General features: G+C 47.0%; 1 protein-coding gene across 3 annotated transcripts in view; it reads right to left on the bottom strand.

Moving 5' to 3' along the window:
* The window catches only part of ADCY8 (adenylate cyclase 8), a 224,807-nt gene that overhangs the window by 81,646 nt on the left and 126,697 nt on the right, over positions 1 to 16,464 (bottom strand). For 2 of the 3 annotated variants that reach the window (XM_045453661.1, XM_045453662.1), the window contains exon 8: positions 3,181 to 3,378. The exons of the other annotated variant lie outside the window; for it this stretch is intronic. In XM_045453661.1, the coding sequence (XP_045309617.1) occupies positions 3,181 to 3,378 (198 nt within the window). The remainder of the gene's footprint in view (positions 1 to 3,180; positions 3,379 to 16,464) is intronic. 3 annotated transcript variants of the gene reach the window in all.

Below are 16,464 nucleotides of genomic sequence, written 5' to 3'. Positions count from 1 at the left end.
CCGGGAAATGTGTGAATGACATTTCAAGGGAGATTTTATGTTCTCTAGTTCACTATAAAGGCAGGGAGGGGATGGCGTTCCCTTGTTTGCAGGTCTTCTTATTGTTCGAATAGAATGAAGCCTTTCCTTCCCCACAAAAGTTCCGACGGTAAAATCGTTGTTTCCGTTTCCTGTCTTCCTTTTGGAAAACATGCCTTTATGGCTCAAACTTGCTCCTAAGAAGCAAGGTGGGGCAGTGGGAGGAAAGAAGTCTTTGGGGTCACAAAGACTGTATATATTTCAACAATCCTAAGATGTGCTATTTTTCCCCCCACCTTTTAACAGCTCCGGAACCAGAAGGCAACTTATTCTCAACGGAGTTCTTCCAGAGAGGTCTTTGACTGCTTCTGCTGATCAGCAGGGGGCAATATCAACCCGGGACTTCTGTACATTCAATTCTCTGCCTGAAGCTTCTTAAAGGCCACATTCATTGCGTGAAATCAGGTGGCAAAGCTATGTAGATTTCGTTTTGGAGTTTAACCTCTTGGAGAGCTCCTTTTTTGCCTCGCCAATATCAGGAGATAAACCTGTGGGTTTCCTTACTCTCCTTATCTGCCGGGTGGGATTTTTTTTTGGTCCATCTTTACCTCGAGGGTAAGCCCAGCTTATTGGGAGGAGTTCCTTTTAGACTCCTCCTACCGGGTGATGTTTCCTTCTTGATGGCGCATAGAAAATGGGGCATCTCATAGTTGATGGTACCTTCGAGTCAATAAAATGTGGCAGCCAGATTTTGAGATCTAGGACCTCTCCTTGACCTCTAGGAGGCTCAGTTTTCTCTTTTGTAAGCAGGACAGTAATGTTTCTCTGAGGACGCAATAAACTGATATACATAAACACCAGGCACACGGTAGAGGCACACTGATGCTGGTCTCCAATTTTGGAATCTTGTGGACTTGAAGGCACTGTGTTAATTTTGCTAAGGTTCTGGGACTCTTTCCTACTTACTCTCTCTCCCGAACCCCTGCTCCCTGCCTTCCACTCCATCCACAGTTCAAAGAGGAGAGAATGAAGTTAGCACAGCATTGTTGTCTTTATATGAGGAACTGGGAGAGAACGAGCCCCGGGACTCCCAGGATAGACAGTGTGCTGTATAGACCAGGCACCGGCTGGGGGGCTCAGCCAGTGCCCTCCGGGGGCACCGGAGGGCTCAGATAGAAGCCCCTCTACGGACAGGTGGCGTCTGGGCAAGCTACCTAGTCATTTCCCCCTGTTTCCATTTCATCAAGCATAAAATGAGTTTCATAATAGCATTTACATCACATTGTCATTGTCAGTGCGTTCATTCTAAAAGCTTAGAATAGTGCCTGGTATTTGGTAAATACCAATACCATCGATGGGATCAATGAAATCAATGATTCCTACTTGTTATATATCCTCTGCTCGACAGTGATGCAGCCCCTGGAGAGACAGTCTCAAAGCAAGAGTCAAAGAGGAGTGTCTCTGTGACAGAAGGGGAACGAACCTTTCCTGACGCGCCCTACTGTCCTCACCGCGGGGAACCAACCGATGCGACATGCAGAGCCCACACTGGAAGGTGCAAGGCTGGACAGTCAGTGGGCAAATCCCCCGTGTCTGTTCAGGGAACTACCTTTTGCTTTTCCTAGAAGAGCTTCTCCTGGACCCAGAAATCAACCACAGACACATTGTACTCTCCCCACCGCCTCCCCCCACCCCCAGGTCCATTCCTGCTCCAATACCGGGTCCCTGCAGAGAAGATAGAGACACCACTGAATACAATGCATTAAAAATGATCTACCATCTGTAGGAGTCAGGTCATTAGCGACGCAAGTACATCTTTAGCAAGAACGAACAAAAGGGTTTTGTATAGCTCTGGACACAGGTATTTTACCCAGGCTAATTGAGAAGATTCTTTGCTAGACTACCTCGTTTTCCTTCAATATAGCAACCGAGAAAGAAAATGCATTTAATTTGGACCTTAAGCCCTTAATTATATTACAAATAAGAAATGTCTACCTGCTACTTGGAGGGGGGGGGGGCGTTGAGTGAGGCAAAATGGTTCTTCTCTATCTGTTTTGTTAGTACACAGACTCAATGCATTTCAAATTATGAACCAGAGGCGAAGACATTAATTTTGGAGTTTGCAACCTTTCAGGTAGTTATCAAAGACACTCATTGGGAACGGTACATGCGCACAGAAGTGTGAATTCTCCAAATCGAGGAAAGCAGAGTGTCCGAGGGAGCTGAGCAAAGTAACAACAAATTGCTCGCTGAAGCTTTGCAGAATATCGGATCCAACTCCTGAAATTTGCTTGCAAATTCCCTGCTGTTTTTGCCTGAGGCTCCTGCAGAGGCCAAGCGCCTCCTGTGCTCAGTCAAGGAAGGTCTGTCAGCTTCCATCAGCACAGAGGAGCAGCCCAGTTAAACAGGGGCAGTGCCTGCCTCCTCACCATCTTTTATAGTTTAGAGCGAGAGCAGGAGAGAGGCCTGGGAAAACGTCATCTTCAATAGGGTGATGGCTGCCATTTTTGAACACTTGACTTAATCAAGGCATTGCCTGGAGCCTCTCATAATAGCCTATTATGAGGGAGGCACATCCATTATGCTCACCACCCATTGAGGAACTCAGGCTTAGAAGGGCACAAGGCAAGGAAGTGACAGAGGGAGAATCTGCACCCACCACCCATCTTCTTTCCACTGTGCCTACATCAGGAGCGCTCTGAGCCAGGAGACAACTGGGAAAATGGGAGAAGAGGGGTCTGTAATCTAAGAAAGGTGGTCTTTATCACCAATGCTGGTGTCAAGTCATTGGGTGTCCTCCTACCTTGCGTGACAGAGAGCTACGACTGACACGAATTCTCCTAAAAGCAAAAGCAAGCGGGTGTTACTGTCACTTCCTGGTTAAACATCTCACAGTGGAGGGAACTCCTTTGTTCTTTTCATGATCTTCCCCTTAGAGAACAAAGCTGGGGCCCCCTGTATCTAACCAGCCTCTCCGTTCACGGCCTTCAGTCTACTCATGATTTGCAAAGAGAAAAAGAAAAGACAGCACCAAACCAGACTAAACAAACAAACAACAAAGACACCAACCAACACCGCAGCCCCCGGGCTCTCTCTCTGGTCCCGTCAACATTTACGACAATTTACTTCGGAAAAAAGAGCCACTGTGGAGCCCCCCTCTACCTTGTGCTCCAGGCTGGAGTCTTTAAACATCAGTGAGAATGGCTTGATATGCTCTCTTCTCAATTTATCGCCACTCCGCAAGTCGATGGTATGTTCTATTCTCTTGTTAATTTCCTCAGGCCCAGACTGGACATGCAAAGCTTGTGCAAGATGGTTTGGAAGTAGATTTATTGAATTTCTTGTTAGGGCAGCCAGAGTCTAGGGGGAAAGCACATGCAAACACAATAAACCTGCTAGTCCCCGTTGGATTAAGAAGAAATGCAATGTTTTTAGATCAGGTTGCATTGCAAACACAGTAACAGCGCTCCATGCAGTTGTATTCGGTGAAACCTACAGAGGTTCGTCAGTTAGCATTTGCTTCAGAGAAACACAACCCGGCGAAATATCACCTCAAAAGGGACACTTGCCTTTCCTCTGGGTCGGTGCACTGCATTCCTTTGGTTCAGGTATTTAAAGAGGTGTTGGCTTGGAGATGTTAAATCAAGACCCTTTCTTTAACCAGGCACATCCCTGGTATGAGAGAAAGAGCACCGACAGGAATCACAGAAAGTGAAATAGCTGAAAAGCCCACGGAAAGGCTCATCTCCCACCGAGCAGAGTCCACACTTTCATGTGGTCTTTCCTTTGATGGTGGTGGAGAGACAGGGAGACCCAGGGCTTGCATTTTTGTTTTTGGCATTCTTTGTGGCCAGACAGCCAAACGTGCCGGGATGGGCTCCTTAAACTCGACGAAGGTTGTTAGATTTTTACACTTGGCAGGTACATTCCCCCCCGCCCCCCGCCATAGCCCATCATATATCTATATCTTCATACGGGTGTATGGGCTTAATTCCCTTTAGGCAAAAAAAATGCAAGCAGCTGGAACCTCTCACCATTTCCCAGGGATAAACAGCATGAGGTAGGGAAAGGCGCGACCATCCTGGTTGGTCACGGGGTGTGGCTACATGGAGGCAGGAACAGCATCGGCTTCTGAAGATCCACCGGGTGTGGCAGGGAGGCCTCTGTCTCCCGGTGTTTCAGGGCAGGTGACGAGACCCACCGGCTGGATCGAGCCGAATGCGATGCCTGTTCGCAGCTCCAATTTAAGACAACTACTCTGACAAAGAAGTGGGAGTTTGAGCTGAGGGGGTGCCCAGCTCTTCCTCCAGGAGGTTTCCCCCAGGAGAGGTACAGGATGCGGTGCGTTTGCGGAGCCAGGAAGTGAAGACTCCCTGCCTCTGTAGACACTCACCGCATCTGCTTTTCTCTGCCAGCCTCCCAGCTTGGCCCCCGGGCTAGACTGGGATCGGAGGACGGAGCCTTCGGATGGCAGCCTGTGGGTACCGACAGAGCACCCAGAGCCCTCTTGCCTGAACCCTTCAGGTATCCCCGAGCCTCACAGATGTGTGCTCAGGAGCCATCAGCTCATCTACAGCTGGGTCAGATCCTCTGACTCTAGAGCCAGAGTCAGGAGCTTTGAGCTCACGGAGAACGTCTAGCCCATTCCATAAGGAATCTTCCTGTGGTCCTGTTAGACTCTTCATTTTAACCTTCACGGAGGTAGTCAATGTAACCTACATTCAAGGTCTCTAAAGAATTCCGTAGTAGGCCTTCATCACCGGTAGAATGTACTGAACCCCCTTCTCCAGCCCCAGGCTGAAGGGTGGGAGAGCATGTGCCAACATAAGTGAGTAAAGTGATGGTCTCAGGGCACGGAGCCGGTTGATTTCAGCTCTGAATACCAAATGCTCTCAGGGCACTGAAGCAGTTAATTTCAGCTCTGAATACCAAGGAGGCTACCGCAGAGAAAAAGATAGACGTTAGGGGGAGGTATGGCAGGATGAGAGGGGAGGAGGAGGGCTGGAGCGGAGACAAGGAAGCAGGGACCAATGTTCCAGAAAATTGGACAGCAGGATCCATGCAGCGCCAGAGGGCTGGAGCCCCTGGGATTAAATTCTGTTACAACAGCATCTCAGGAGGCAAAGGAGACTGTACTGTCGGCCACACTGAGCATCCCCCGGTTCGTTTCTCGGGCACAAACTCTTTCCACAGTTTGGAAAATGACGGAATTTAAGTCTCTCTCTTGGCAGGGGGCAGGGGTGGGGGTGGGGGGATGACGCTCAAACTGCCCTTGTCCGGGCATACACTTGGCTTGACCCATACACTTGGCTTAGAGATGCCAAGATGCTCGCCCGGCAGGTGCTTGCGGCCGGGACCTAACAGCCGGACGTGCCACCGGCTAAATATTCACTCGATACATTCACAGCTAGGTATTTGTTTCTCTCCCTGCCATTTTAATTTTCTCACAGTGCTCCTTCTTTGAACTAAATTGATCCTACCTACTCTACCAGTTCCTTGTGCCTTCAATGGCTCCTGAACCTCTGGATTTCACAGAGGAGTTTCCAAAAATATTTTGGGGACCGATTTTTATAATTAACAGCAGCAGCCACAACTGCCATGAGGACAGTTGATGTGAGCACCGCTTTGAAAACATAAAGGGCATTTCCCCCAATAAGAATGATGCACTCTTGAAACAAAGGAGAGTCCTTTACATCGCATGCGTTTATTTGAAGGGGTAAGTCTCCGCTTTGCCCTCATTTTTCTTATGTTGATGGGAACCGGCGAAAATGTCAGGAGAGACTGACTCTGGTGTGTAAGCAGACGTTCAAAAAACCAGCAATGCATGTTGCTTCCTGGCTGCCTGCACCATTGGCCACTTCTCTAAGGCAGAGAATCTTTCAGAGATTCCTAACCCCCTCCCCCTCCCCAATTCTATTGGCTGTGTGGCTCCTTCAAATAAAAGAGAAGTCTGGAAGCACCTCTCTTTTTTCCCCCCTCATTGTTACCAGGTTATAGTTAACAGTTAGGAAGGAGCCCTTGTACCAACAGGTCATTGACAAAGTATTGAGAATTCCTTTCTTGTCTTTTCTTGTCCAGGCAGTTCTTTTTATCCTTTGCAATTACAGCCCTTGGGTTTTATTGCAGGAGTCAATGTCCAGGGGGTCCTTTTCTGATCATTTGCTTTGTCAATGACATACGACCATTACACCTGCTGTTTGACCAGCAATCCCTCTGTACCCAACTCACACCGTCAGGTTGTACACGCTCAAGGGGAGACCAGCATCAACTCAAGAAGTCAAGCAACTTGGAATGAGGGAGGGAAACTGCTTTCACTTACCCCCCGCCTTCCATCACCGCAAAGCATGGGTGGCTTTGGGGACGACTATGGCATGAGATTAGCTGTGGTACCCTTTCTCCTCCATTAGGGACAACCACTAAGATTTGACCCAGTGCTCACTTTCAGTGGGCTAAGGATGCCAACACCAAGAATCCATATGCTGATACCCCCAGAGGGATTCATTTGTAAGGAGGATTGGAGAAATGTATAACAGGTCTCATTTGCAGATTCAGAGTCATAATGGAATCCGTTGTTTTTAACAGACTATGGCTTTCTCTCTTTTTGAGATGGAAGGCAGCTATCCTCACCACCATACCACCAATGCCTCTCTCTTTTCGAGATGGGCGGGAGCAATGAGAGCCAGACTAAGATCATGTTAAAAAGTAGTGTCAGTTTTCAAATAGGACTCCAATTTAAAGTGATCTCTAAAATGTCAAGATTGTTCTTTTATGGGGGCGCCTGGGTGGCGCAGTCGGTTAAGCATCCGACTTCAGCCAGGTCACGATCTCACAGTCCGTGAGTTCGAGCCCCACGTCAGGCTCTGGGCTGATGGCTCAGAGCCTGGAGCCTGTTTCCGATTCTGTGTCTCCCTCTCTCTCTGCCCCTCCCCCGTTCATGCTCTGTCTCTCTCTGTCCCAAAAATAAATAAACGTTGAAAAAAAAAATTAAAAAAAAAAAAAAAAGATTGTTCTTTTATGTAAATAACTTAAGCAGTTGGCTAGGAACAGGAAAAACAAAGGGATGAAATGAGAGGAAATGGGAAATGCCCTGAGAATATTAGATTATTATATATGTAATCTCTATATTATATAGATATGTGTACTCAATTGTTTGTGTATGTATATATATATATATCATATTATGTTACATTATTAATGTTATATTATATATATACATACGCACAAACACAATTGAGTACATGTATCTGAATATATGTTTCAGTGTATAACTGAAATACACGTTATGCTTATATACAACAGCAAGTGTGTATATTAACTTATTGACCTTAGCTGGTGTTTCCAGATATCTGGGGGCTCATACTGGAGCAACAGTGTTGGGAAACACCAAAGGTTGCTGCTGAGCCGGCCTCTCGTGTCTGAGTCTCTTCACAAAAAGGCACTGCAGCCCTGAGATTTATCCTCACCGAGATCCACACCCTCCTGAAGCAGTTCAATTATTTCCTTACTCATAGGCACTTAGGACAGACAGATCAAAAGCTCGGATGAGAACCAGAGGCCCTTCTGAGCCCACGTTTCTGAATGTAGGGTCTGCCTGAGAATCCGGGAGCTCTGGTGAAAAATCAGTATCGGAGGCTCCGGGAATTTTTTGGTAAACTGCGTTTGAACGGGGGTGGGGCAGGTCATAAATCCTCTTAAACTCGTCATCTGGTTTTTGGCCCCATGACTTTTCTTTGGGAATCATCTTTTATCTACATACACAGCAAAAACCCATTCTTCCTGGAGTCCTGTCACTTCATGAAGGACCTTGAACTCTGGTATTCCTTAATCAGGTTGTGTCAGCAAAGCAATTCTTCCCAAGAAGATCTCAGGCTAATGGCGTTCTCTCCAGAAGCATCCAGTTTTGTCGAATCGGAAACGTGTTAGCTCTTATGGCTCACGTATTGCAATGACAGAACACCCTGTAGACGCTGTAAAATCGGCTGAACTAGTTGCAGTGCTGGTATCTGGGGAGGTCATCACCGGCTCTCCTAGTTAACTCCTCCCTGAGAAAGTTGTCCCAAAGAACGTAAGAATGAAGGGACACGTCTACACAAAATGGTTCTGGACCAATCAGGTTAGGAAATGCGGATCTATTACTGTTTACTGCCATCTCTCCCCACCAATCTCCATGAGAGAGGGAGCTCTCTGCCTCTTTTGTTAATTTCTTTGCCCCGAGGGCTCCTATCAGTGCTAGGCACTGAGTGGCCACTCAGCACAAGTTTGTTGAATGAACAATTCTTACATCCTCCTATTGGAGGCTCACAGTCCACATGACTGAAATAAAGGCTCTGATAAGTTCTGTAGAAATGAGATTTTAAAACTCTGCTCAGACCACCTCCACATGTTCTATGAAATACCATCTGGGAAACGTTGGCCTAAAGTTTTTCTCTGCTTTTGTTCATAACTTCTACCCATGGGTGTGTCTCTGATCTCTGAGTAAGATCCTATTAACCTCCTTCCATGTGGCCACCTTCTAGTGTTCAGCATCAGCCCAACGCAGATGACTTTTGACCATCTGACCTTGTACTGGAGCCTAGACACCTGCCACAATATGACCTACTGAACGATGACTCGGCCCATTATATTTTACGTATCTGAACATGGAGCATCTAAGTTGCGTGTCCTACCACTACGTTAAAAGCCAGTCAGGTATCACCTTCTCAACAAAGCCGACTTGAGCCTGCACTTACCCTCAGCACAGCAGTTACTATGATGCATTGCAGTTGCCTACTTGGGTGCCTGTCTGTTCCTCTAGGCTCTGGTCCCCTTGAGGGTTAGGCACTGTGTTTTAGCCATAACTCAATCCGGAGCATCTGACATATTTGGTAGGTTCTTAATACGTATGTGTGGAGTGCACACACGAATGAGTGGATAAAATGACAAACTATACAGAACACTAAAAAGGGCGTTGTTTCCAAACTCTTGCTATCAAAAGTCCCTTTATTTTTCACCTCTCTCCAGTTGACTCCGATTTGGAAAGATTCAATTTACTGAACTGTATTTACTAAATAAAAAGTAGTTTATTTTTCTACCATTCGATCAGTAGGAGATAAGAGGCATTACACAACTGAATATAATTCCAGCCAAGAGCAAGAGCCTTGAAAGTCAGCCCCACAATGCTTGTCAAGGTTCTGGAATCCAGAGAATGTCCCTGCCTTTACTATCTCCCAGTACTGGCCACTAAGGGACCAGAGGTCACAGATGAGAAGGACCCGCGCCTGGATTAACGTCAGCTTAAGTGCTTGCCACAAGACAGCACAAGGTTGAGGTCATCACTGAAAGGGCTTCCTCTTTCAGCACCTCTGGGAGGTGGACGGGGCAGTCTTGAGATTTAGCCACAGGCGGTTGTCATCGGGGACACACGAGATGGGCCAGCTTGTTGCCGATCTGGGAAAGACCCAGAGAAAATGTCAACTGCGGGGGGTCTGGGGCCCCTGCCTCTTTGTGCTGAGATGCTTTCTCTTTTCCCAAGACCCTGCTTCTTCCAGGCTCTGGCTGGAGCCTGCACGCAGAAGCAGGTAGGGCCATGGCTTGCTCAGCTAACTTCTGCTTTGCCCCTCCACTGCCTCAATGGCAGCATTTCCCTGTGCCTGCCTTGGAGGCCTTCGTAGCTCTCTTTCAAACCTGCCGCCTGCGTGGTCCGGGTTGTGGAAAAGACAGAGGTTTTCCCTTCCGGTTCCTACCCCCCTTCCTGCATCCTACAACTACACAAACGTGGGAAGAAATTGCGGGAACCCTAAGCTCCAATAAGAGCCCCCAGCTGCACACATGAAAGCTCTTTCTTCTTGTGTTTAGTAAAACCCCAATCCAACCCCCAGAAGAGAAAGTTCCTACCTGTTTAAAAAAGAAAAGCCTTTTGTTGTTTTTGTGGTGGTTGTTCTTTTGAAGAAATCTCACTTCTTAGGAAAGCTTTGAGGTGACCTAATGCATGACGATTTGCATTCAGGGTCTCAGTTGGTTGTGTCTGAAAGAGACATAATCCCCCTTTTCCTCCATACCCCTTCCTCAAAACTGGGGAGGCGGAGCAGAGATCTTCTTAGATGTGGTACATTGTGTTTTCCTGGTGAGAAGGCTCTGAGTGTTGGGGCTTCCCAGAACCTACTCCCTAACACTTCTTCCTTCTTATAGGAACAGAGGCCCTAGGGAGCAGGACCACTCTCCATAAGCAAGGGACGCCAGTCAGGATTTGCCACAACTTCTCCCGTCTGTACTGACAGAAAAGGAAGAATCACATTCAGATTACAGGCCTGACAGCGTCTTACTTAGGGATATCACTTACTTTTCTTTTATGTTTTGTATAGTTATGTGACTGTCATCTATTTCCCGCACACAGCCAAGGAATGGTCAATGAGACCTTACTGCAGGAGAGGTCTCCGTGGTTATCGCCGTGGGAAGAGGTTGAAGTTATTTTCGTAAGCTCGTAGCTTCTGCTCCAAGAAATGAAATAACAAGGGGCAGAACTCTGCTGAAAAAACAGTCCAGATGTTTCCAGCCGGCCTGTGTGGGATTCCAGCAACCGTCTGTAACCTGGTTCCCAAACTTCAATCGAGCACACGAGGTGAGTCTGGGGCCCAGGCTACAGGGACAATCATTGGTTCCCAGCTTTAGGCAGAACTGAAAGTTTGCAAATATCGTCTGGATGTTACATTTGATAAGGAACGGGGTGCCTGGGTGGCGCAGTCGGTTAAGCGTCCGACTTCAGCCAGGTCACGATCTCGCGGTCCGTGAGTTCGAGCCCCGCGTCAGGCTCTGGGCTGATGGCTCGGAGCCTGGAGCCTGTTTCCGATCCTGTGTCTCACTCTCTCTGCCCCTCCCCCGTTCATGCTCTGTCTCTCTCTGTCCCCAAAATAAATAAACGTTGATAAGGAACAAAAGTTGCGTGGAATTCTCCCATTGGTCTTGGTCACTCTGTGTCTGGAAATTTCCATCTGTTTGTGATTAAGAGAATAAGACAATGACGTGGGAGGTACCCCTAGTTCTCGTAGATGCCACAGTAAGTGTTTTCTAGAGTTTGCTACTTATCTGAAGCCCACAGCCTTGCTCTTGACTTTTCAGCTAATATTGATAAGCTGGATCATGAAGACACTTTCTTCATTTGGGGGTTTAGTTCCCACACTTGCTGAGCTCTCTTCCCAGTGTGTTTTGCCTGACATTTAATGCTTTGCTCCTTGCCTCAGTTCATCCTACTGGAGGCTCATGGTCTTGAACATACACTTGTTTGGTTCTCTTTGGGTGAGGTTTGGGCAAACGGTCAGCTGTGGCTGAACTTCCAGGCTAACCACAAATCCAGGCGATGGGGCAGAGCGCCCAGGACCAGGGGACTCGGCGGGAATCACCAGCATCCCAGATTTTGTCCCCAAGCTCTGGTTCAAGACCGCAGAGCCAGGTTGATCGAGGACAAGTGGTGTCTGATACCTAGTCTGTCCTGTCTGAGAATCTTGTCTGGCTCTGTTCAGCTCTATTAATCTAATTCCGGATTTCTTTCTCTGATATTATCCTTTGAGTTTCTCAGAAAGATGCTAATCTCAGTATGAGAATGTCATTGTGCTTGAGTCATTTACACACATGGGCCACTCTTAATCAAAAGGAGTCGTCACACTTCTGCAGAACTGGCTGAGACAGCATTTGGCACGTCCACAGCATTTGGCCACTTTGAAGCCACATGATTGGAGGCAAGCTGCCAATTGAAGTTTTAGCTTTTAAAATACCCATCCATACTAATGTGTGGAATACATACACAAACCCCAGCAATGACCTCCTCTCAGGGTTGAGCTGGGATGAGGGACGGGGAGGGGGTGAGCCCAGCGAGGGAGACAGGATTCCTGTTTGGGACATGACTCATGAGTTGGGGAGAAAGACTCTGACACATTAATGGTTTGGATCAAAGTACTTCTAGCCCTACAATGACTGGACCAAAATGTCATCGAGGCTGTGGTTGGACAGGTAACCAAATACCCACTGACCAAATGACCTCTGGGCTAGCAATATGGATACTTCCAGCTCAGGAAATGAATCAACAAACATATCAGGACCTAAGTTACTCAGTATTGTGTGTGTGTGTGTGTGTGTGTGTGTGTGTGTGTGTGAACATCAAAGATGTAGGCTTTTCAGAAAGGTCAATTACCACGGGGAAAATGAAAGTGTGTGTGTGGGGGGGAAGGGAGCACGTTTGTGTGTGGACTGTGTGTGTGTGTGTGTGTGTGTGTGTGTGTGTTCTTGGACATTTGAAGAGAATTAAAATATGAAAATTACCTAAATGTTTATTTTTTCTAAGGTTATGAAGTAACCCTTTTCAGGTAGGAATAGGAAATAAGGATCATAAAGGTGAGTTGTTGATAGATTACTCACGTTTGGTGTTTTAAGTCTATCAGTCTGAGTTTTTTTTTTTTTTCCAGATTCCTACTCTACAATTTGTTAATTAAATTTAGTTATTGATGTTTTCATTCATTTGGTTCCAGTGGGGCTAGGCATACTGACCTTTGAGAACCCAGCCTCTTACTTTTACCAGTTACGACAGGACAGAACCCAGCAAAGAACCTACTTAGGTCACGTTCTGTCTTTGGGACTTTGTGTCCTCTACTTTCTCTTAACTTTTCTACCACACGTTTTTCTGCTGGAATTGTCTCATTCATTTCGCTTTCCTGGGCTGTTATTATCCCCAGTGTTTGTTTCTGAGCTCATCAGTCCAAGACACAGAGTCCTGAGTGGATGCCACCACCCATGACATATACAAAGCCCTTCCCACGTCATGGTGGGAGATCCCTTGGGAGCCTAAAGGTAGTAAAAAAAAGTCATAGAGTAGGAAAGGCATAACTGAACTGGGAGGTTCCTAACGTGGAATTCATAACAGCAGTTGGGAGACCCTGAGATGTGCGAAAAGCTTCCAGAAAGTTCCATCGATGCCCAAGCAAGTATCAGGGTAATACCTTTTTGACCCTGAGGGAAGTGAAAATAAATACATGCATAAATAGCTGAGATGAGGCCAAAAGAAATGTCCAGTGTCTGCTCTGGGCTGGAATTAAATCACCTTAACGTGGTAACCCTTGTTGCCTTGTGCCGAGAAGCAGTAATGGTGGGTTATGGCACATATGCCCAACCATTTTAAAAAGCAGGAATACACATTCATTCACACCCAATGCAGTTTTGTGTGGAAAGAAAACCCTTCACATGCAGGCCTTGCACTGGGCCAAAATAATCCTAAGTATCCTCGGTGGCAAAAAAGATGAAAAAATCTTGACGTAGCTCAACGAAATTTTACAACGAAGAGCCTTAACCGAGTCATTGTCCCAATTAGCCCAGAGATTAATAAAACGTAAATCCCAGTTCAAGGATATAAAGCAGCTAGGAGAGAAAAAAATCCATATTTTTGCTTTCTCTTCCTACCAACCTTCACATATTTAAAATATCATGCATTAAATTTCTCATATTGAAAATACGATGCAGGGGCACTCAGATGGCACAGTCAGTTAAGCGTCTGACTCTTGATTTAGGCTCATGATCTCACAGTGGTGGCATCGAGCCTCACAATGGCCTCCATGCTGAGTGTGGAGCCTGCTTGGGATCCTCTCTTTCCCTCTCCCTCTGTGCTTCCCCCACCAAATAAAATTAAAAAAATAATAATAAACTAACATAACATAACGTAAAATGAAATCCTATGCATTCATGGGTTCCAGCTCCTCAGGCTACGATTCTGTGACTCCCCAAGTGAGTCAATCGTTGGTGAAAGACGAATCCAGCCAGTTTGTTTAGAAAAGCTTCAGCCAGTTATCGGCCAGTGGGGAAGCCCGGGCTGTGTGTTGTGTACTAGACAACTAACGTGCATTTCCAGGCTTCCAATTCCACGTGAGCCGCAGGCTCACCTCTGCCTTTCTCTCTCTCACCTCACTCTAGCCCTGGAACTTCATGGAAAAGAAGCGTGATTAGTCAAAGTTAATGGACCAAATTGCCTACTTAATCCACTCAACGCTCCCTGAAGGCTTCAAATCCACTTGCCTGTCTGAACAGAGTGAAAAACCAGACCCCTTTAATGACTCTCCCGGGCTGAACTCAGCGGCTGTCTTCCAAGTCAGGGCTAAGGGCTGCCTGGGGAGATGTGTTGTGGGAAAAAGCCCTGTTACCAGAAGAGCGCAGGTGCACTGGCGGGGAAACGGACCAAGCCCTCCGTGTTCTCTATCCAAAAAGCCTGCAGCTGTCCCGTCCAGTGAACATCAAAACTTAATCTGATGTCAAAATGGTTAAAAATAAGTTACGGATGGAGAAAAATTCACCTGTGATTTCCTGCATACAGGATTGAATACGGACGATTAGATTTTCAGCAGCCTACCCCAGAAGCAGTAAGGTCTGAGAATACACCGTCTTCTTTCTCTTCAAAACCAAGGCCCAAGATTTCGGGCATGTTTAGGAGGAGGAGTTTCAGGTCAGGGTTCTCTGGGGCGGGGTGGGGAGAAAGAAACAAGTGCTCCTTCTGAGCAGTAGAAACCCAGGCTGAGATGGTGGCCTTGCCGTCCCTCTCCTCCGTGGGTCTTGCTCCCTCACCCTTGGCCTACGTCTGCTTGTCTGTGGGTCTCAGTTTCATAGCCACAACCTTGGGAAGGTCTTCCCCAATTACTCTGCCCCCTGTCCTTTGTTAATGCTGTCCTGCTATGACAGTAAGTTCACACTGAGCTGTTGACCTGGTGGTAATCCCAGGGACCAGGAACTCTTTGACAGCTTGGACTTCCTTTCTAATCCTTCCCCGCCCCCCCTCCCCTCTACTCCCCAGCACAGTGCCTGGCAAATGGCCTTTGCTCAATAAACAGCTGAGTAACGAATGACTGAATGAGAGAACAAATGAATGGGGGGACTGACTTGTTCAAGTGGATGACAGAAGTAAAATGAGCTTGAATGGAGAGCTCTTCTTGTGGGCATTGGCATGCACAAAAAAGGCACCGGCCACTTTGCCCCTGCCCTGTGGGGGCAGAACCGAAGGAAAGACATCAAACCCCAGGGATCAATGTTACTCAACAGAACACAATGATCATGTTGAAAGCAGGACCCGGAAAGAAGGCAAAGGGTGATGATGTTTGCAATGACGTCTGGGTGTTTATTTCATGCAATCGAAACTCAATTGCGAGAACAGACTTCATTCTCTAGTTAGGCAAGATTCTACCTCAAGTAACTTTTTATTTATTTATTTATTTTGGCTTTCACTTGTTTCTGAATTTGATATTGATGTTTTAAGACAGTTCGCTAGATAGTAATTCTGCTCAACTGCCATCCTATACTAGGGTAACTGTACATAGTGGGGTATCCCCGTTGCTTCTTGGTAAATTCTTATTTCCTGGGCTTTGCAGGGGGAAATTCTGAAGTGTAGATAACTCACCAGGACAGCCACAGATTCCCGGCATGCATCTGGGGCTGAGAAACTAGGGCCAATGTCAGTGCTGAAAAAAAGTGAAGGGACGTTCCAGGCAGACCTGCCCTTGAGGGCACTGGGGCTTGGAGGTTAGAGGGGCTGCCTTAGGCCTTGACATATTAAGTGCAGTAGTCAGAGCTCCCACTTAGTTCTCTGGAGTTTTCCTCCAGACCCTTCCCACCATCATTCGGACAAATTTTGGGTCCTGCAGAGATCTGCCCCAAGATAACAAGACTGACCGGCAGTTTAGCACAAGGAACCTGTGACCCTCAGGTCAACGTGAGGGTTTTGATCAGAAGGGCGACCACAGGAAAATCCTTTTCTCCCTATGGACACAAAGGGCAGCATCTAAGAAAAGCTCCATCTGGGACTGATGAAGACATAACAACCCAAATGTGTTTTTCTGTCCTGCTTCGAGCCCAGCCAGCTCTCCTCCCTCCACATTTTCTTGTCCCTTGGGGTCAACATTCTCCGATCCAAGTGGGACAGTGTCAAATGTTTGGCTGTCATTTTGTCCTTAGGTGGACATGACAGACTGTCGAGCTTAGCCTCTTCCATGCAAGCAGTGATCACATCAGGACACTCGGGACGAGACACTGCCTAGTATGTAGGGACAAACTGGAGGAAAATCTGGTCATTCCCTGCAGCTCTCACAGAAAATTTCTAAGTATCAGTGGTGACCCATCTTTAGAGGGTGAACACACACACACACACACACACACACACACAGGCACACAACTTTGGAGACTCGCTGACTGATCTGGCAACAACGTAGAAGGTAGAAACCCAGCATAGACCTTCAAGCAACAAAGGGGAGGCAGTGTGGCCGGATGGCAAACATGTGGCTTTTGGAGTCAGACATAACTGGGTTCTAATTCCAGCTCTGTTATTTATTGGCTCCATGGCCTTTAGGGAATTAATCGATCTCTGCGAATCACAATTTCCTCATTTGTCAAGCAGGCACATCACACTTATCCTGTAAGGTGGGTATGGACATTAAATGGAAACAATAT

The sequence above is a fragment of the Leopardus geoffroyi genome, chromosome C3 (assembly GCF_018350155.1).
Source record: "Leopardus geoffroyi isolate Oge1 chromosome C3, O.geoffroyi_Oge1_pat1.0, whole genome shotgun sequence".
Classification (NCBI taxonomy): domain Eukaryota; kingdom Metazoa; phylum Chordata; class Mammalia; order Carnivora; family Felidae; genus Leopardus; species Leopardus geoffroyi.
The sequence above is the reverse complement of the archived record's forward strand: the minus strand, read 5'-3'. Positions and strand labels throughout refer to the sequence as shown.